This window comes from Balaenoptera borealis (genome assembly GCF_965194805.1).
Source record: "Balaenoptera borealis genome assembly, chromosome: X".
Classification (NCBI taxonomy): domain Eukaryota; kingdom Metazoa; phylum Chordata; class Mammalia; order Artiodactyla; family Balaenopteridae; genus Balaenoptera; species Balaenoptera borealis.
This window is the reverse complement of record NC_138881.1, coordinates 103,791,732-103,813,525: the sequence shown is the minus strand read 5'-3', so window position 1 is coordinate 103,813,525 and position 21,794 is coordinate 103,791,732. Positions and strand designations below refer to the sequence as shown.

At 35.3% G+C, this 21,794-nt stretch overlaps 1 protein-coding gene across 6 annotated transcripts in view; it reads right to left on the bottom strand.

The window, feature by feature from the left end:
* STAG2 (STAG2 cohesin complex component) overlaps positions 1-21,794 on the bottom strand; it is a 117,428-nt gene that overhangs the window by 43,462 nt on the left and 52,172 nt on the right. For 5 of the 6 annotated variants that reach the window (XM_082377022.1, XM_082377026.1, XM_082377025.1 and 2 more), the window contains 8 exons: positions 20,214-20,310; positions 15,500-15,576; positions 12,195-12,399; positions 10,073-10,224; positions 7,301-7,374; positions 6,048-6,171; positions 5,149-5,247; positions 4,973-5,052 (listed from right to left, as the gene is read on the bottom strand). In XM_082377022.1, coding sequence (XP_082233148.1) covers positions 4,973-5,052; positions 5,149-5,247; positions 6,048-6,171; positions 7,301-7,374; positions 10,073-10,224; positions 12,195-12,399; positions 15,500-15,576; positions 20,214-20,310 — 908 coding nt within the window. Of the gene's footprint in view, positions 1-4,972; positions 5,053-5,148; positions 5,248-6,047; positions 6,172-7,300; positions 7,375-10,072; positions 10,225-12,194; positions 12,400-15,499; positions 15,577-19,713; positions 19,838-20,213; positions 20,311-21,794 lie in introns of those variants that run through there. The other variant, XM_082377027.1, reaches the window with a different exon arrangement.

The following is a 21,794-nucleotide window of genomic DNA, read 5'->3' as shown; positions in this document are numbered from 1 at the left end:
TAAGGAAAGAGACAATATTGCAACATTAAAATATACTAACACCCCAGTTATCTCACAATGAAGAATAATACTTCATTCACCATGTACTAAACACCATATAAGGCAATGCAAAAGCATTTTAGCAAATAATTAAAATTTAAGTGCCAAAGACCTTTACAATGTATCATTAAAAGAATCTTACTAAAATGCAGTGCTCATTTGACTGACCTTATTTTAAAAGAACAAAATAAACCTAACAAAATCTTGGTAAATCAAAGTCATTATTAGGCCCATCAACCACAGTACCCCAGGGTAAACCTTGTTGGGTTCTTCCATAGTGGGACTCTGCATTCGAAGTCCTGACCTCTGGCACCTCTTTCCCTCCTAATATGCTTTTAGTCTACTGTGAGATAAACAATCTAGGTTTTTACCACTGTATGTAAATTAGGAATCATAGGACCACCATCAGAGAAAAAAGCCTAAGGATAGTAGATGGTTAGTTCAGGAGCTCAGATCCTTTTTGGTTTTCTGCTGTGCACAAGGTTTCCAGAAGTCTGATGTCTAAGGAAATATTACTTCTTTTTGAGAAAAATGAAACCAAAATGTTAAAAGTTTCAAAAGCACTTTAATTTAAATTAACTCGATGTGTAATACTGGATCGTTTTTGGAAAAACCACTTGTGCCATCTTATAATAAAATATATACATATACATATATATTGAATCAAATCTGTGAAACTATAGTAAATGTGTAGTAGTTCACTCATTTTAACCAATAAGGAATGTTCCTGACAAGTTTCAGTTATTAGGTATATACATGGCTGAATCAACAAAAATGGCCATTACCCTTCATTAAAATACCAGAAACAACAAAAAAAGATGTCCACAGGGTATTACGGAGGAAGAGGGGAGAAGCTGTAGAAATATAAGTAGGATACTATTATTTTCTTATTTATTTCAGGATTCTTTCAATATTTTTATAATGTGCATATAATAATTTATAATTTTTAAATCCAATTAAAGAAAAATGCAACAGTATAAGTAGAGCACTATTATTTTCTTATTTACTTCAGGATTCTTTCAATATTTTTATAACATGTGCATATAATTTTTTTTTTTAAGGGAACGCTATTTATTTATTTTGGCTGTGTTGGGTCTTCGTTTCTGTGCGAGGGCTTTTCTCTAGTTGCAGCGAGCGGGGGCCACTCTTCATCACGGTGCGCAGGCCTCTCACTGTCGCGGCCTCTCTTGTTGCGGAGCACAGGCTCCAGACGTGCAGGCTCAGTAGTTGTGGCTCACGGGCCTAGTTGCTCTGCAGCATGTGGGATCTTCCCAGACCAGGGCTCGAACCCATGTCCCCTGCATTGGCAGGCAGATTCTCAACCACTGCGCCACCAAGGAAGCCCCAATTTATAATTTTTAAATCCAATTAAGAATTAAAGAAAAATGCAATTGTTAAGACTGCTCAAAATCCCCCCAGTTAAGTGAATTCTCAGAAAATGTCAGTGTATCTAGAGCTGCCTTCTTTTTTTTTCCTGATTTTTTTAAATTTAATTTTTATTTTATATTGGAGTATAGTAGATTTACTATGTTGTGTTAGTTTCAGGTGCACAGCAGTGATTTAGTTATACATATACATATATCTATTCTTTTTCAGATTTTTTTCCCATATAGGTTATTACAGAGTGCTGAGCAAAGTTCCCTGTGCTATACAGTATGTCCTTGTTGATTATCTATTTTATATATAGTAGTGTGTATATATTAATCCCAACCACCTAATTTAAATTTTGAGGTAGAGCTGCCTTCTTTTTAATGACTGCAATGTAGTCCATTTCATATAAATGGGGTTAACAACCATGCTCCTCACAGAGGACTGCTGCATTAAATGAGGTAACCCCTATGAGGTGCTTCTATTAGTTATTATATATCAATTTAATTCTTCCTCTATTAATAATCATCTAGAATATTTCCAAAATTCTATTACAAATAGTACTATGTTAGAGAATGTAAGCATTTTATATTTTGAATAGATACTGCCAAGCTTTGCTCCAAAGAGGTTCTACCAATTCATAGTCCCATCAATAACGTATAAGGGTCTGTTTTTGCATAGCCTTACCAACATAGTGTATTACCAAACACATTTTGTATCTTTGTCAAGAAATAGGTAAAAGATGGTCTCATTTTAATATACATGTCTCTAAGTACGGCTAAACATCTTTTCATATGTTTAAATTTTTATTTTCTTTTCTGTCAATGATGTGGTTCCTAACTTTTGACTCTTTTCCTATTGGGTTTCTGTTCTTGTTATTGATTTATTGAAAGTGACTCCTATGATGCAAATATTTTGCCCAGTCTGTCATTTGTTTTCTGAGTTTGTTTATATTTTATGTCATATACACATTTCTAGTTTTTTTTTCTTCTAGTTTTTCATGTAGTTAAAATTCAGTATTTTTTTTAATGTCTAGGTTTTATGTCATGCTCAGAAAGATATTGCTCAGTTTACATATAAAATATAAATGTTTAATCCTCCCCTAAGTTTTCATCTAGCACTTTAATGGTCTCATTTATCTACATTTAAACATTTCATCCACCTGGAAATCATTTCTATATAAGGTCGAAATATGAATCCAATTTAATTTCCCCCCAAACAGAACCTGTCACAAAACCATTTATTTTCTGATAGGAAACAACCCTTACCCTACACTATGTTCCTGGATGCAGTTAAGTTTGTCTCTATTCTTTATTCAGTGCCACTGATTTCTGTCTATTCACATACCAGTGCCAAAATTTAAAAGTTACTATGGTAGGGGGAGGGAGGGATAAATTAGGAGTTTGGGATTAACATATACACACTGCTATGTATAAAATAGATAACCAGCAAGGACCTACTATATATATGTATAACCGAAACACTTTGCTGTACACCTGAAATTAACACAACACTGTAAATCAACTATACTTCAATTTTTAAAATTAATAATAATAATAAAAGTTACTGTGGTTTTACAATATGACTTAAAATCATACCGGGTAGTCATCTCTCATTAGTTTTTATCAGAATTTTGCTGGCTACTCTTACATGATGACTTTTCCATACATACGAGTGTCAGAATTAGCATGCTATGATTTTTTTTTGAAAAGGCCCTTTTGCAATTATTTGGATCATGTTAACAACCTAAATGTCCATTAATAGATGAATGAATAAATAAAATGTGTTATACATGCAATGGAATATACTGAGTCTCCAAAAGGAATAAAATTCTGATACATAACCTAACATGGATGAACTCTGAAGACATTATGCTAAGTGAAATAAGCCTGCTACAAAAGGGCAAATATTGTATAATTCCACTTATATGAGGTACCTAAAATAATCAAATTCAGAGATAAAGAGTAGACAATATGACTTAAAATCACACTTGGCAGTCGTCTACAGAGTATCAGTATGGGAAGATAAAAAAGGTTCTGGAGATGGATAATGGTGATGGCTGCACAACAGTATGAATGTACTTAATTCCACTGATCTGTACTCTTAAGTATGTTTAAATGGTAAATTTTATATATATCATCACATCTTTTTAAAATGGAAAAAAGTGAATTCCATCACTTTTACATTTTAACATAATAGAATACGTTTTAAATTCAGATTGTTTACAGATAAGTTTCAGTAAATACTAATTTCTAAAAGTGTGACAAGGGACTTCCCTGGTGGTCCAGTGGTAAAGAATCTGCCTTACAATGCAGGGGACACAGGTTTGATCCCTGGTCAGGGAACTAAGATCCCACATGCCAAGGGGCAATGAGCACGCCACAACTACTGAGCTCTCGCACCTCAACTAGAGCCTGTGTGCCGCAAACTACAGAGCCCATGCACTCTGGAACCCGTGCGCCACAACTACAGAGCCCACGCGCCCTGGAGCCTGCACGCCACAACTAGAGAGAGAAAACCCGCACGCCACAATTAAAGAGAAACCCACGCACCACAACGAAAGATCCCGCATGCCTCAACGAAGATCCTGCATGCCGCAACTAAGACCCAACACAGCCAAAAATAAATAAGATAAATAAATAATAAATAAAATCTTAAAAAAAATAGAAGTGTGACAAAATATGATAGGCATATTTAACACATTCAAGTGTTTAACTTTATTTCAAGAGCATCTGAAGACAGTAAAATTGAAAGGAAACTAGTCAAGAGAATGAGAACACATGAATTCCTAGCTCAGAATTTTCTAGTCCAATGGTTCTCTCTTCCTGTTTTCTCAACTTTACATGAAAAAATTAAACTTCTTGCTGTAAAACCCCAAGTTATTAAAATCTACATCTAGATAAATTTAAACCAAGTATTCTAATGTATTATTTAGATAACTAGACATTAGCAATATGCAATAAATACATACTTACTGTTGGACTTCCCTGGTGGCCCAGTGGTTAAGACTCTGCACTCCCAATGCAGGGAGCCCGGGTTCGATCCCTGGTCAGGGAACTAGATCCCACATGCATGTTACAACTAAGAGCCTGCATGCCACAACTAAAAGATCCCACATGCTGCAACTAAGACCCAGGGCAGCCAAATAAATAAATAAATTTTTTTTTCTTTTCAAAATTAATTTATTTATTTTATTTATCTTTGGCTTCGTTGGGTCTTCATTGCTGCGCGCGGGCTTTCTCTAGTTGCGGCGAGCCTGGGCTACTCTTCATTGCAGTGCGCGGGCTTCTCATTGTGGTGGTTTCTCATTGCGGAGCACGGGCTCTAGGCGCACGGGCTTCGGTAGGTGTGCCACGCAGGCTCAGTAGTTGTGGCTCGCAGGCTCTAGAGCACAGGCTCAGTAGTTGTGGTGCCCAGGCTTAGTTGCTCCGCGGCATGTGGGATCTTCCTGTACCAGGGCTCAAACCCGTGTCCCCTGCACCGGCAGGCGGGTTCTTAACCACTGCGCCACCAGGGAAGCCCTAAATAAAAATTTTTTTTTTTTTTAAAAAAAAAACATACTTACTGTAAAACAAGAGTGAGTAATTTTATTGCTTGTACTGCAACATCATATTCTTTGTCAAGGGTCATAGACACAATTCTATCCTAAGGACAAAAATAATTAAAATATTCTTAAAGGGAAAGCCAGAAAAAATACTTTCAAATAATAGGTAATTTTTAAATACTTAGAGTAATACTAACCTTGAACCGACTGGTAAATAGCTCCAGTTTGGAATTAAGCTCTTTGTTATAATAAAGCCCTTGTAGAGCAGTGAGACATTTGAGTCTTACCTCACCTTGCTGAATGAAACAAGAGGAGAAAATTTATTAAAACTCTGCATATTTTCAACCTGAACATTCAAGATACTTACAATATTTTCTACTTTAAATATGTTCTATACAATAGCATTTCTTCAGAAACTCTCATCTTTGATAATGCAAAAATAGGAATCAATACATAAACATTTAAAACTAAATACCTTTGGGGTTACTACTGCTGTAGGTCAAATGAAAATTTTTTGAAAAGTTTTTCAGAGCAATACTATTGTGAAAGACGATAGTAGCATATTTCACAGTAAGTTTTCCTTTACAGAAAGTAGTATTTGTAAGGAATATATACAAAGAACTTCAAGGCTTGTGAAGAGGCAGACTAAGAGAAAGGTAGATTAATTAAAAAAAAATAAAAAAGGTCAGAAGCCAAGTTGTAACTTATAATCTGGCTAAGATACATGTTTATCAAGAGAATCAAAATTAAAGAAATTTTAAAATGTATATAGCACTTACATATTAACAGAGTAAGAATTCTTCTTACTGCTCTAAGAAATGTCTCACCACCACCACCATCACCTACATGATCCAATTGTTTCAGTACAAAATTTTCAAGATTGAAGGCTAAATCAGTGGCCAAGATTCAAAAAACTAGGGGACTTTATATGATAGAGACTATATTTTCATGTAGCGGACAGAAAAGAATAAAGGAGAGAGGGCTATAGGAATGTGCTCCCAGTTATACCTACATGCAGATAAGTCACTATGAATGAGAGCAGCAGATAGCTATGCCTATGTGTAAAAAGAAAAGCAGTCTATAAGGCATATCTTACCTTATCATGCATAGTCCAACCAACATACTTTAAATAACTGTCATTAAGAAAGGCATCACTATACATTTTCATCCAAATGCCAATTTCTTCAATGCAAATAGCTCGGATTTCAGCTATTGCATCCCTGCATGGAGGAAGGAAAATTATGCATATTAGTGCCAGTATACCACAGGACTTGTGGTTTATTTAAGCGATGCCAAATACTTCATACCTACTATGAATATATCACTACCTTAAGTATTACTGGGGATTTAAAAGCAGAATTGAAGCATGGCCCCCGAATGCCAAGAGCTTACAGTCTAGTTGTCAAAGCGTAATTATCACCATATAAATATTTAAAGTTAAATAAACCTACAAACAGAATCCAATCCCCACCTTTTATACCATGCCATACCCCAGCCTTTGTTCACACCTCCTGGGCATGGTGTGTTCAGACAGCAGGAACACTAGTCTGGTTAGAGAATATTTTCCAGGTGAGAATTAGTTACACCTAATATTGAGGCCAAGCTCAATTTGGATTTGAATGTCAGACTAAATTATTTTGAATTCATCCTGTAGGTAATGGTAAGTCATTCATGGCTTTTGAGCAGAAGAATGATGCAACAAAAGAACATTTTAAGACAACTGCAATAATCTCTAGGCATGAGAATGATGAGGGAACAGACTAAGGTAATGGTGACAACAGAAATAAAAAGGTAAGAATAGACAAAGGGATATTACAAAGGAAGTATTAACCTGATCGAATAACTGCCAAGTTAAGGAAACGACGGAGAAGTTAAATAAACATGCCACCAAAATTTAAAGAATAGGTTACAGCAGAAATGGTGGTAAGATTACCTATTTCTTTCCTCTACTCATTCAAAATAAGGGAAACATCTCACTTAAATCTATCCAGCTTTTCCCACTGAGTCAGCTTTTCCCACTGAGTCAGGAATCAGAACGTACAGTCTCTACTAACATAGTACCTCCAAAATCAATTAAGTATTTTGTACCCTGACTCCTAATAACAGCAGTAGCCTCCATTTTCTGGGCATCTACAAGTCAAGCACAACATTACCCCATTTTTCAGATAGAAAACAAAGTTGAGAGCAGTTAAGTAACTTGCCTAGAGTGTCTCAATCAGTGGAAGAGCTTAGATTCTAACACTGATCTTACTCTAACATGATTTCCACTAAATTTATATTGCCTAAACCACTAAATATCCAAACTTGAACAGAATAAGAGTTACATTAAAAAAAACTGTCCTGACTTACCGGTATCTATGTACAAACACTCCCTTAAATATTGCATTCATCATATTTTCTATTTCATCTTGATTTTCTTGAAGCTGAAAAGAACACATCATTTCTTTTCAATTGTAATGGAAGAGAACCAAAAGGACATCTAAAAGTTGTTACAAGCACAAATGCAGGTTTCTCCAGTGTTTTGGTTATTACACCCAATTCCTTTTTTTTTTTAAACATCTTTATTGGAGTATAATTGCTTTACAATGGTGTGTTAGTTTCTGCTTTATAACAAAAATATGGAACACTTCACGAATTTGCGTGTCATCCTTGCACAGGGGCCATGCTAATCTTCTCTGTATCGTTCCAATTATAGTGTATGTGCTGCCGAAGCGAGCACCCAATTCTTAATTCCACTAAACAAAGTGTCCACATACAAAAATTAACAGCTGTTGTCTATCAGGTAGCCACAGTCCCTTGATACTTGGAATATTTGTACTTGGTTTTTAATGTTTGGCTGGTAGACTAATTTTTTAAATGGTCACATATTTTCATTGTATAAATGTACATAAAGAAATCTGTTATGTAGTTTATTATAATACATATCTATTATATAACATATAATCAAGAAAGCATAACAATGTTTCATTATCTTGGTGTTTAGCATCTGAAAAATAAGTCATGTTAACTAGTACCTGCTCAAAGAACAAAAACGATTTGAGTAAAATAACTTGGCAAAAAAAATTTGTCTCCCTGCTAAATATTTTTGAGGGAAACAAGGCTCACTTGAAATAATCAACTAAATATTTCAAATCTTGGTTGACTTATTTACTCCCATATATTTTCAATTCAGAGCTTGAGAGTTAAGAGAAAATTGTTTCAGAGCTTGAGAATTACAAGGAAAATCTTTCACACGCTAAGTATTAATTAGCTTTTAGATTATGTTCTGTTTCTGTAAAATGTTTTTTTTCTTTTCATGAATATAATCTCACATTTCCAAATAATGCTAACAAGGGCATGCACTTGTATGCATTAGCACAGTCAAAGGCACAGGTGGTCTTTCAACATGTTTAAAAACTTAACCCCAGAGGCAAAGAATATACAAATCAATTTTCACTGCAAAGTAAAGGAGCTGTTACAGTGGAGGATTACTGGACTGAATATCAATACTATGACATAGTATGAGTGTGTTTCATGTTTGGTAATTGCAATCATTGTTGCTTTTGTTGTGGTCATCCATGTACAATGCTTGGTGTCAGTCGATTTATCTCTTGTAAAAATAAAATACAGTGTGTGTGTGTGGAAAAAAAAAACAAAAAACAAAAAAACTTAACCCAAGCTAGAAGTATTAATATCTTATATTTGTACAAGAATTTTAAACTCAAAACCCGTTTTTACCTATATCCACTCATTCTATGTTCAGAATCTTTAGAATCAGGCCATAATTTCATGCATTATGTTCATCTAATAAAGCATCCAATGCAATTTATTAACTAAGTTAAGGGGCAAAAAGGTCAATTCTTCATTTCAACTACAGCTGACCCTTGAACAACGCAGAGGCTAGGGACGCTGACCCTCCACACAGTTGAAAATCCAAATAAAACTTATAGTCGGCCCTCCGTATATGCAGTTTCTCTGTATCCACAGTTTCTCCACATACAAGGTTCCACAACCAAAGATTCAACCAACCGTGGATCATGTAAGTACTGTAATATTTACTACTGAAAAAAATCCAAGTATAAATGGATTTGCACAGTTCAAACCTGTATTGTTCAAGGGTCAACCGTACGTGAAAAAGATGAGGAGTTTAGGCATGGTGGAAATGTGGGCAAGATTTTTCTGGCTTTTCTTGAGCAGGGGGCATTTTAAAAAGTTATTGGCTATCTCAGAAATAACCAACTTTTAAATTATAGTTACCACTACCCCCCCAAAAATGTCAAACTCAAGTAAGTAATTTATGGAATACCACGGCAAATATTTTAACTCAACTGCATTACTAATATTTCTGAAACATGAGACTTTGCCTGTTAGAAATAAAAATAAACATCCCCAATATCAGATAGCAAAATATTACATCACCAATGAAGGAGGAATTTAAATCAAAAACACAAGATCAAGGGAATTCCCTGGCAGTCCAGTGGTTAGGACTCGGCACTTTCACTGCCAGGGCCTGGGTTCAATCCCTGGTCAGGGAACTAAGATCCCACAAGCCGCGCGGCATGGGGGCAGGGGAGACAACAACAACAATGACCAAAAAACACAACATCGAAAGATTTTATTTATTATTATTTAGCATAAAACTGAAAAAATATATTTTCCTCACTCATAGTTGAATTTGGTGGTCATAATGTTAACCAAGTGCCTCTTACACTACAAAAAAACCAAAAACACAGATTATGACAGCATAAATAGCTTATAAGTTATTTTTCAAAGTGACTTTACATAAGTGAAACCTCATTTCATCCTGACAATAAGCTGAGGGAGGAAGTTAGGAGAGATATTTTCACAGTAGAGATGAATAACACTAAAGCATTAAGCAGCTTGTCAGACTGGCCCAGGACTCCTTATGTGAAGCCTTGACCTCTTAATCCTAGTCCACACAGAAAGAATATATACACAGAAGGTATTGTTGGCATGAATAATCAACAAAAATAAGTTAGATGTATAAACAACCTGAAACATGTTGTTTAAATTTTTCAAAAAAAAATTATCTGATGAACTAGCAAAGTTATATCATAATTAATGGTGACCAAGTTAGTTACAGATTAATAGCTTAAATATTCAGTGCAAAAGTGTACGTACCTCTTTCCGCTTCTGTAGCAGGAGTTCTAGCCTCTCATTGGCTCGTTTTCCAATCATTTTATTCCGTTCTGCCTCATATTGTCTTTGTGTATTATCCATATTAATGCTAAGATTTAGTGCCACATTCACCAAAGCTGTCATCAACTTCATAGCTATTTTTAAATGGAAAATGTTGAACTTAGTCTCACAGATACAAAAATTTACAAGTTAAGATCAAATTAAGAGAAATTAAAAACAAGATGGGCTGTTCTGCTTCTAACAGAAAAGAAAAATATAGCTGCTACAAACGAAAACAACAATAGTAAAACAACAGCTAATATGTATTGAATACTTACTATATGTCAGTTACCTATGCTAAATACTTCTCATGGATTAACTCCTAATCCTTACAACAGCCCTCAAAGTTAAGTATTATCCTCATTTCATTCATGAAGAACCTGAAGCTCAGGGAGATTAAGAAATTTGCCTCAGACTACACAGTTCATATACATAGTTAAACCAAGATTCAAAACTAGGTAATCTGACTCTAGATTATGCTCAAATCCCACTATACTATGATATATATGTCCCCTACAATGACCTTTTCCAGAGACCACGATTCACCTTCTAAATAAATTTTGATTCATACAGCAGTCATTTAGCTATCCAGTAACCAAAGGGGGAGGGAACTTAAGTGCTTTTTATCAAAGTACAGTGTGTAGAAATGTTGGACAGTTTTATCAGTATTTGATTTCCTTTAATTTTACTCTATTACATATCATCATAAAGACAATGGTGCGATTATGAAGGACAGATCTAGATAAAAAGTCAAAAGTACAAAGAGTAAAATATCACTCAATAAAGTGCTTTTTATCAGAGTTCCTCCAGATCTCTACCTTCTGTTACTGAACTCTTGCTACTGAGACAAGACTCACTGCCTGTGATTTCAAACTTATTAACTGAAATATCTGAACACTTTATGCTTAATATAGCTTAGTCTAGACTATGTCTCAGACCTGGTTCACTGCATGATAGAACACCGCAAAACTAAACCTTAATTTGTGGCTATTGGCTCTCTTTAAAAGAAATTCCCAATCTTCTGCTCTGAGCTATTCCACACCTTCAGCAAACCAGTTTGTCATTCTGATCTAAAATTACCCACCTTACCCCATCATATATGTTTTAATTTACTTTAACTGTTCAAGTTCTTAACATCAAAGCTACCTAAATTCACAGAGCAAGATCACGTTCATATTTTGTGACCTCAAATCTAAAAGCAAAACCTACAGGGAGATTGTATGCATTTTATTTTTTTTAAATGGAGAGCTGAGCAGAAGTACATCTTTAATCATAGCTTTAATTCTCTGGGGAAATACTCTAAAGGAAAAAAACATCCCCACACTTAGAGAAAGAAAAATTTTTGTAGAAATCAAAATATTCTATCATTAAGGCTTAGAATACTATAGTAACAATTAATGCCTAGTTGATTTATTCAAACTCAAACCAAAAAGCACATATTCAATAATAGTACTTTCAGCACAAAAGAGAAACCAAAACATTTTATCAACATCAACGCTAAAAATCACTGTTCTAGAATTAATCATGTGAGCCTTAAAAATATAACTCATTTCATTAAAATTTAAAGATCAAAGAATTTGACTCAGCCTAAAGTTACTCAGAAGCGTAAGAAAAATCAGCTTTTTGTGGTGTGATTAAATAAGCATCATCCTGTAGTGACCATCATACCAGGAGGGACTATGCTAGCAGAGACTATGCATAAAGGTCATTTAGAACTACATATCCAAAATGACTGTTCCCCAAATTTGCTGTCAATACCTTCCTTGATAAAACATATTTCAAGAACCCAACAGATCACTATGCCACAGAAAGGGAAAACAGGTGGATAGGAAACAAGTAGGTTTACCACAAGAAAATTAATTGTAGTATGCCTTCAGAGAATCAAAACTGAAAATATCACTCCATTCCCAGTAATTCGTGAGGGCTGAAGGAGAGGGGAGAGTGTCCTCTTAGGTGCTACTTAATAAACAAAATTAATTTGTCACCATTATTTCATTTCTTTTAATGAAAATCATTTTCATCTCTAACCTAAGAAAATGCACAGAAAATATTTCTAAATACTGACCTGCCAGGGTGCTTGTGTGTCGAAATGCTCTGACTTGTGAGTCAGACAATCCTGTAAGAAGTGAAATGACCGTATCCATCATGTACTCATCATATATGATACTATATTGACACTGCCGTACTAATACGCCAATGAATTCACAGAAACTGGATTTGAACTTCTTCCACTGAGGACCAGCCATGGTAAGTGGATAATCTCCACTATCCTAAAACAGAAATTTTAAACAGCAATTTCATTTAAAACACATGATTTAATAAACTTTTACTTTTTTTTCAAATACCCTAGGCAGAAGCTAAAAGACTCCTTTATCGGACCTCCCTGGCGGCGCAGTGGTTAAGAATCCGGCGGCCAATGCAGGGGACACAGGTTCGAGCCCCGGGCCGAGAAGATCTCACATGTCACAGAGCAACTAAGCCCGTGCGCCACAACTACTGAGCCTGTGCTCTGGAGCCCGCAAGCCACGACTACTGAGCCCACGCGCCACAACTACTGAAGTCCACATGCCTAGAGCCCATGCTCTGCAACGAGAAGCCACCGCAATGAGAAACCCGCGCACCGCAACGAAGAGTAGCCCCCGCTTGCCGCAACTAGAGAAAGCCCGCGCGCAGCAATGAAGACCCAATGCAGCCAAAAATAAAATATAAATAAACAAATTTATTTTTTAAAGAAAGACTCCTTTATCTCATCTTTCTTCTGTAATAAATCCTCAAAGTAGGTAGAAGAATAATATGCAAAGGTAGAGGTACCTTTGAACACATCTCTTTTATTTAAGATCAAAATGGATGGGACTTTCCTGCTGGTCCAGTGGTAAAGAATCCGCCTTACAATATGCAGGGGACACAGGTTCGATCCCTAGACAGGGAACTGGGATACCATATGCCACGGGGCAACTAAGCCCGTGAACCACAACTACTGAACTCGCGCCTCAACTAGAGAGCCCGCATGCCACAAACTACAGAGCCCACGTACTCTGGAACCCGTGCTCCACAACTAAAGAGAAGCCTGTGAGCCGCAAGTAAAGATCCCACATGCCTCAACAAAGATCCCTAATGCTGCAACTAAGACCCGATGCAGCCCTAAATAAATAAATAAATAAATAAACAAAGAAATAAAAAATCTTTAAAGAAAACAAAATGGATATTCTGAATTCACTCTAACCAATGAAAACATATACCAATTACATACCAAAATAAAAAGTCTCTCCCATCAAACAAAACATTATTCTGATAAGCAAAGATACGGTTACTAAATTTCTATAAAACAAAACCAAGCCAACATCAAACCAAAGTTATATGTTTTAATGGATTCAAAATGATGAAATCACATTCTCAGCCAGTCTAATGGATTGATGTATGAGTTATAAATAATCGAAGGATTACAATGTATGTTTTCATTAGCTTCATGACATCAAATAGTCAGCAGATGCAAACAATGAGATAATTTTTTAAAAAATGGAAATGTAGCTAGAATGACCTGGAAAGACAGGTACTCAAGTACTCCTATATATAAGATGGGGCATTCACCAATGAAGATACATTGAGGTCCTCCATAAATCATTAAAAACAAGCAAGTCATAAAGATAAAAACAGAGATCAATACTACACAGAACCTCTAAAAGTAAGAGTTTCTGACAAGAATGTCCTAGAAACTTAAGGTCATTTTATCAATATGGTTTAGTAAAATTTTTAACAATTAAATTTTGTTGTTAGAGCCATACATTTTTAAAAATTTTAAGTCATGCCGTAAACAAGTTGAACTATGTCTGATCTGAGAATAAGGTCCTAATACTTCACAAAAAGGTTTTCTTCCACATTTTCTGATGGGCTCATTTAGTGTTATATTGAAAAGTGTCATCTTAATTGCTGTTAGCAACTTGGTTTGCTGATATTTTCAAATCTTATTTCAGGATTCTTGTTTCAAATAGCTGTTTAGAAGAAAGAAAGTTCTCACTAAAACATTTAATATCAGAAGGTTAAAATAATACCATTCCTCATAATTATATCTCAATTACTTAGAGACTGATTAATAGCACTTAGTGATCATCAAAGCCATTTTAACAACTCTTGTCTATCTTTTAGAATGATAGTTGAAAGCTCCTTCATCTGAGCAAGCAAAAAAAAAAAAAAAACATCAAATAGAACTCAAATGAGACAAGGCTTTCTACTTGAAAATTCATGGTGAAAAGCTTTAAAGAGTAAAACTACTGGTGCTGGAATACAGCTGTGAACAAAACAAACAAAAATCCCTGCCCTGAAGGAGTTTATATTATAGTAAATCTAAATATGTCTTCATTGGCAACAATACTTCAAAGACATCACTGTGATAAAGGATCAACTAAAGTCTAAGCTACTACTTATTATGGATTTGTATTATTCTTACTACTCATATTTGAAACATAAATAAAACTTTAAACAATTTTATATATATATATATATATATATATATATATATATATATATATATATGTATGTATTTTCCTTTGCCTAAGCTTCCACCTGGTTCCCCAAGTATTTATCGAATCTTCCTTCTACAACATTCTAAGGTATGTTTGTAGGCACTTAATTTTATTCTTCCTTGAAATTTTAATTTTTTGACAAATAGAAACAGCTACCATTTATTAAGTTCTTACTATATGCCAGGCATTGTAAAATGCTAAGGAATTTTTCAAACATTACTGCATTCAATTTTCATAACAGCCTTATAAGTATTTTTAAATTTACTATTTATTTATAAATTTATTTATTTAATTTATTTATTTTTGGCTGCGTTGGGTCTTCATTGCTACGCACGGGCTTTCTCTAGTTGTGGCGAGCGGGGGCTACTCTTCCTTGCGGTGCGCGGGCTTCTCATTGCGGTGGCTTCTCTTGTTGCAGAGCACGGGCTCTAGGAGCGTGGGCTTCAGTAGTTGTGGCACACGGGCTCAGCAGTTGTGGCTCGTGGGCTCAGTAGTTGTGGCTCACGGGCTCTAGAGTGCAGGCTCAGTAGTTGTGATGCACAGGCTTAGTTGCTCCGCGGCACGTGGGATCTTCCCAGACCAGGGCTCGAACCCGTGTCCCCTGCATTGGCAGGCGGATTCTTAACCAGTGCGCCACCAGAGAAGCCCTTATAAGTATTTTTAGCTCCATCTTACAGATGATGAAACTGATGCTAAGACAATTTGCCCAAGGTCACATGGCCATCATTTGATTGGATTTCTACTGCCAAAGCTCTTACCCACAACACTAATATTCAGAATTTAATACTCTGAAGAGTAAATCAAGATCAAGATGCATAAAATTATCATAACATTTAGGGTAATAACTTACCTCATCAAACTCTTCAGTCATTTTTCGAATTATTTCAGAGTTCTGCATATGTCTAAACATTTCTGCTGTGACAACACCTGAAATTTGCAAGTGTAAGAAGTTAATGGTAAATTTAAAAAATAACTTCTAAGTCCATCTCTAACACTAAAATGTCTACAATCGCACAATAAGGTGTACTTCAATATCACCTGATCTTTACCATGTTACTCAACCCTATAAAGCACAAATGCCATTCTCAACATATACAAGAAAACAGCCCCACACTTCTGACAGGTATCTTTTTTTCCTAGAACAATCAGCCTTAGCCATTTCTACTTGACTTACTTTACTCATGCCTAGAATGACTAAGACCCTTTAATATAAAGCATATGTCATCAAGCATGAGGCAGCAGCCAGGGTAACATTTAAAACCTTGAGGATGAACCTGAAGAAAATAAGGGAAAGAGTAATAGGTAGACTTCACTTTAGCCAGGTTTCTTTACTAAGTACAACAATATGTAAGGCAACTACATGCCATCATCCCCTCAAAGGGCTTCAAATAAACATAAGTAGTAAGCTGTAGTTCCTGCTCATCCAGAAGCCTGTAATCTAGTTGTAACTTTAAACAAAGAATAATGGGGGGGGGGAGCAGAGAGAAAGGGAAAAATAAAGTATTAAAGTTAGTACATAATAAATGCCCAAATGAGTTGAAAAGCCAAGAAAGGCTATAGCTCAGACAAAAGAAAAAGATCTGGGTAAGTAGGTGTTTCTTATAAGGACATTTAGAGTTTTAAAGGAGGATGGAAGAGGCGAGAAGAAAGGATGCACATTACAAGAAGTAGTATAACTGTATCACTTTGCTGTACACCTGAAATTAACACAACACTGTAAATCAACTGTATTTCAAAAAAAATGTAGTAGAAGTTAGCCAGGTATAGGTCAAATATCAAAAAAGGGGTTTCTAGGAAAAAGTTATGAGCAGGAGACAATGCAAGAAGAAGTCATACAAGAATTTCCACTGATGGGGTGTCAGATTTTTTTTAAAAAAAGAAAAAATGTAAAAAGTGAATTTCCTAAACCACATTTCTAATGCTAGATTATTTATTCTTTGCCAGTCTAATCACTATGAATACCATAAATATAGTAACATCTAAAAGAATGTCTTGGGGCTTCCCTGGCAGTCCAGTGGTTAAGACTCCACACTCCCAATGCAGAGGGCAAGGGTTCAATCCCTGGTTGGGGAACTCAGATCCTACATGCAGCACGGCACAGCCAAACAAAAAAAATTTTTTAATTTAAAAATAAAAGAATGTCTTGGTACAGGAACATGAGATTTATTATAAAAGTTAGATATATTTCAATTGACCAAGCTCTATTTTATATATGCATGCACATGTGTGTGTGTGCGTATAAATTTAAAAACAACAATAGAACATCATACTCTCTTTCCAACCCCAAATCTGAAAAGAACAACCGCTATGTGAGCTCCCTCTCTATGGGCATGCAATCTGAAGACCTTCCAGTAGCGTAACAAAACCAGCAGGAGTAGAATAGGAACTAACAACCATTGAGCCGCCTATGCACCAGCCACTTCAGCCCTGGTAACAAGCCTATATAGGAGGTACTATAATCCTGGCTTTACAGATGAGGAAACCGATGCTAAGGCAAAGAGAAGTTAAATAATTTGTATGAGATTATTAGTCTACATCTTGCTGCCCAGCCCCAGGTGAGATCAATTTCTACTGGTACTGTGAAAGAGCCCTTACTTACCACATTAAAAAACCAAATGATTGTTTAAAAATATTAACAAATTTGAAAGAAAGCATGATTTCCTTGACTAAAGAAGCACATTCTCGAAAACCTTTCGAGGGGCTTTTAATTTATATCTAGAGCCGTGGATGTATCTCCAGAACCTTCTCATACTTTACACCCAGGTACTGTAAATTTGGCAGTGCTAGAGAAGGACAAATAACTCAATCCCTGAAATAATTTCTACGAAATAAGCATTTATATATAAATAAATCTCAAAGTAAACATACTGCATACATTTTGACAAACTTCTAAAGCTCCTCCTCTCATCTCATAGACCATATAACAGCCATAAACCCAAATATAAGCAGAAAACAAAATAGCTGTCACAAACTCTATGCATATAATAACTCCTGAGGCAGGTGTAAAGAAGCCATCAGGACATCAGGCCAGCTCCCATTGCCTTAAAAGTGTGGGGGACATGAAGCAAGACTGCTTTAAAAACTGGTAAACTGAAAAGTGACAGCTGACCAGGAAAGAAAGAAGGAAACAACACTGGCCACAGAATCACCAACCACAGAGCAGTCTGAAGCCATTCAGTGTAGGGCCAAACATCTCTCCACATACCTCAATACTGCAGAAGGCATAACTACAGTAAAATAACTGACGCTCATAATAACAATCCTAAATCCACAGGAAACGGTACACTGTATATACTTAAGCATGTTTCTAACTCATTTATAAAAGAATTCTACCAAAATATTTTTGAGTATGTTTTGTAAGTACTTAATGACCTTAACTTTGATTACATGGTAAATTCCTCTTTATGGAGCTTCCTTGCTTCTAAAATAAATATTATAGCAGTGTTTAAATCTACCTATGTTTTCAACACCTTCAATTTTTAAAAATTTTCACAACCTTGTTTGTGACAAGGTATGTCCAAATGTTTAATGGGCAAGCTCCTGATTTATAAATACAGTGATGCCAGAAAAGGAATGTATCTGATAAAGGGGAATGCTCTGACTACGGCTTTGTTTTAAAACTGCAATTCAGAAGCCTAGTTAGGAAACTAAAACTGATCAAACTATGGTATAATAGGTAAGACTGAATATAAAAATTAGAATTTCAACTCATTAAATTATTTCTGGCACCTGTTCAGTTGTTCTGCAATCAACCTTCCATTTTCAAAGAATCTAAAGAGAAAGGACATTGCCCTTGATTACATAACACCACAAACAGGTACTTGTACCCTTCTACTCCAGAAAGATGGAATGGACATAGACAAAAAAAAAATAACATCAACATATCTCATTTTCTAAAGAGTTAATCTGGTTCATCATACTGTCATTACTACAACACTTCCTCTGAGCAGATTCAGTAGAATTTTCTAATACTGATTTACAGCTACCTTTAGCTAAGAAGTAAACTAGGCAACTCTCTGCACTCTAAAGACAAGACATTAAAATTTCTCAAAAACGGCCATATTAATGGCATTATGAAGACCATAGACTCAAGAAGTTAATAAATTTGTCTATCAGGCCTCACATATATAACATTTAATATGCAGACTGCACTGAAAGTTGTGATCGACCTCATAAAATGCATCAGTTCTTAAAATGTTACTTGTTTTCCAATTCCAATGACAGGATTTTTAAAGAAGTTTTGTAGAATTAAAGGAGTAGACATAAGTAAATTGTTTCCTGGGATCTCTTTTCAGATTTGTTTATTAAATCAGTCATTCTTTAGCACCTTAATTTTTTAGATCTACTTTTAGGCAATCTTCCCTCCTCCTAACCTCTAATGCCTATGTTTTTGGTGCCATTTTCATTAAAAAATGTAATACCCTTGGAAAACTCTGTAACATTTATTAGCCTGTGCATCTTCTAGAATTTCAAGGATGGGCCAAGTATTAGGGAGACACAGAATAAATCAGAACCTGCCCATGATCTTGACTAACTCATTTACTGATCCAGATCAGGATGTATGACTCCCCAACTTACACAATTTTGTCCCCCTGGCCAAATGTGTGTGCTACATGTTTTTGTCTCAGGGAAGACATTTTATATTTTCCCTACTCTTACTTCAAAATCTTTTAAAATAAAGTATAAACACTTTTAAAAAGACCCCGCTCCCCACTCCAGTTTCTCTACCTTTTAGGAAAAAAACCCTGTAAATGTCACCAATACCTTACTTTACTTACTTAGTTACTTACTTACCTACTTACTTGCTGTTATTCATGGCACTTTTTAACTCCCTACACTTTACAATTCCCTGCCACTTGAACCTGTATCTCTTCATTATCTTCCTCCTCCCTTCTTAATCCATTTCTTTGCTCCTAAAACCAGATGCTGAAAGTGGGAAATATATCTAATAAAGTAACATAACAATTATAAATTGCCAAGTTTTTTTTTAAAGTTTTTTTTTGTTATATTTATTTATTTATTTATTTTTTAGAGAGTTCCTGACTTAATTATTTATTTATTTACTTTATTTTTTTGGCTGTGTTGGGTCTTCGTTTCTTTGCGAGGGCTTTCTCTAGTTGTGGCAAGCGGGGGCCACTCTTCATCACGGTGCGCGGGCCTTTCACTGTCGTGGCCTCTCTTGTTGCGGGGCACAGGCTCCAGACGTGCAGGCTCAGTAGTTGTGGCTCACGGGCCTAGTTGCTCCGCAGCATGTGGGATCTTCCCAGACCAGGGCTCGAACCCGTGTCCCCTGCATTGGCAGGCAGATTCTCAACCACTGCGCCACCAGGGAAGCCCAATTGCCAAGTTTTTAGTTAACTTTCACATATGAATATAACAGTCTCAACAGACTTTCTCTCTTTGTTCTTTGCTCTTTTTTCCTTACATACATTTTGTATGGTTATAATGCAAATAACTCAGTATCGTGGCATTAGTTTCCACATAAAGTGCTAATAATCTTTAGATGAAACAAAAAAGAAGAGAACATTTGAGAACATTCTGCTTCCAAAATAAATATATCTTACCTTTACAGCCTGAACACTGAATAAAAAAGTTGATGAGGTCAAGAAGTGCTATATCTCGGTCATGCTTGTATGACTCTATCCAATCATCTACCACCGACTACAGCAGAGGGGGAAAAGAACCATTAGTTTCTCCTAACGTTCTAAGAGTTAATTAAGTCAGATTAAAGTCGTTAAGATTCAACATTAAGTGGTATCACATTATTTCAATAAATACATACACCTGTATACTAAAATGTAAAGTTAAATTTTAACAATAAAATGGAATCAAATTCAGTAAATTAATCACCTGATTGTACATAAATGATCCATCTTCCTTATTTTTGCATTAAAAGGAATCTGAAAACTAAATATGGGACCCAACTCTATAAACTGAAATTTCTTAGTGATATTATAGATATCTTAGAAAATACTGATATTTGACTAAAATATTGTACTAAGTAATATCTAAATATTAACACTGCAATGGAATGAAAATTTTACAAAATTTTTAAAAAGAAGTGAATGCCTGGGTCAATGAGGAAATGCAAATAAAATAACACCTTTCCTCAACAGTGAGCACTAATAGTCCCATATTAATAAGAAATAAGCATCAAAAGAAAGTAGGATAGTTCACGGATCTGGAGACTTAATATTGTTAGATGACAGTACCCTCCAAATTGATCTACAGACTCAATGCAATCCCTATCAAAATCTCAGCTGGCTTCTTAGCAGAAATTGAAAAGTTGATCCTAAAATCCTTAGGGTAATGCAAGGTATCCAGAATAGTCAAAACAGTCTTGAAAAAAGAACAAAGTTGAAGGACTCACACTTCATGATTTTAAAACCTACTACAAAGCTACAGTAATCAAGACAGTACAGTACTGGCATAAGGACAGATACATAGATTAATGGAATAAAACTGAGAGTCCAGAAATAAACCCTTAGATTGATGGTCATTTGATTTTTGACAAGGATGCCAACCCAATTCAATAGCGAAAGACTAGTCTTTTCAATAAACGGTGCTGGGACAACTGGATATCTGTATGCAAAAGAATGAAGCTGGACCCTATCTCACATATACACAATCAAAGACCTAAATGTAAGAGTTAAACCTATGAAACACAGAAGTAAATCTTCATAACCATTGAGTTAGGCAAACCCTTCTTATATATTAGACCAAAAGCACAAGAGACAAAAGAAAAAATAAATTTGACTTATTCAAAATTAAAACTTTGTTCTTGAAAGGACTCCATCAAGGAAGTGAAAAGACAACCCACAGAAAGGGAGAAAATACTTGCAAATCATATATCTGATATGGAACTTGTGCCCAGAAAATATAAAGAACTACAATTCAATAATTTTAAAAAGCCAAATAACCCAATTAAAAATATAGGCAAAGGATCGGAATAGACAGTTCTATACAGAAGATATACAAATGGCCCTTAGCACATGCAAAGATGCTCAGTGTAATTGGCCACAAAGGAAATGGAAATCAAAACCACAATAAGATACCAATTCACTCCCACTAAGATGGCTATAATAAAAAGTACAGACAATAATAAATGCTGGCAAGAATTTGGAGAAATGGAATGCTAAAACACT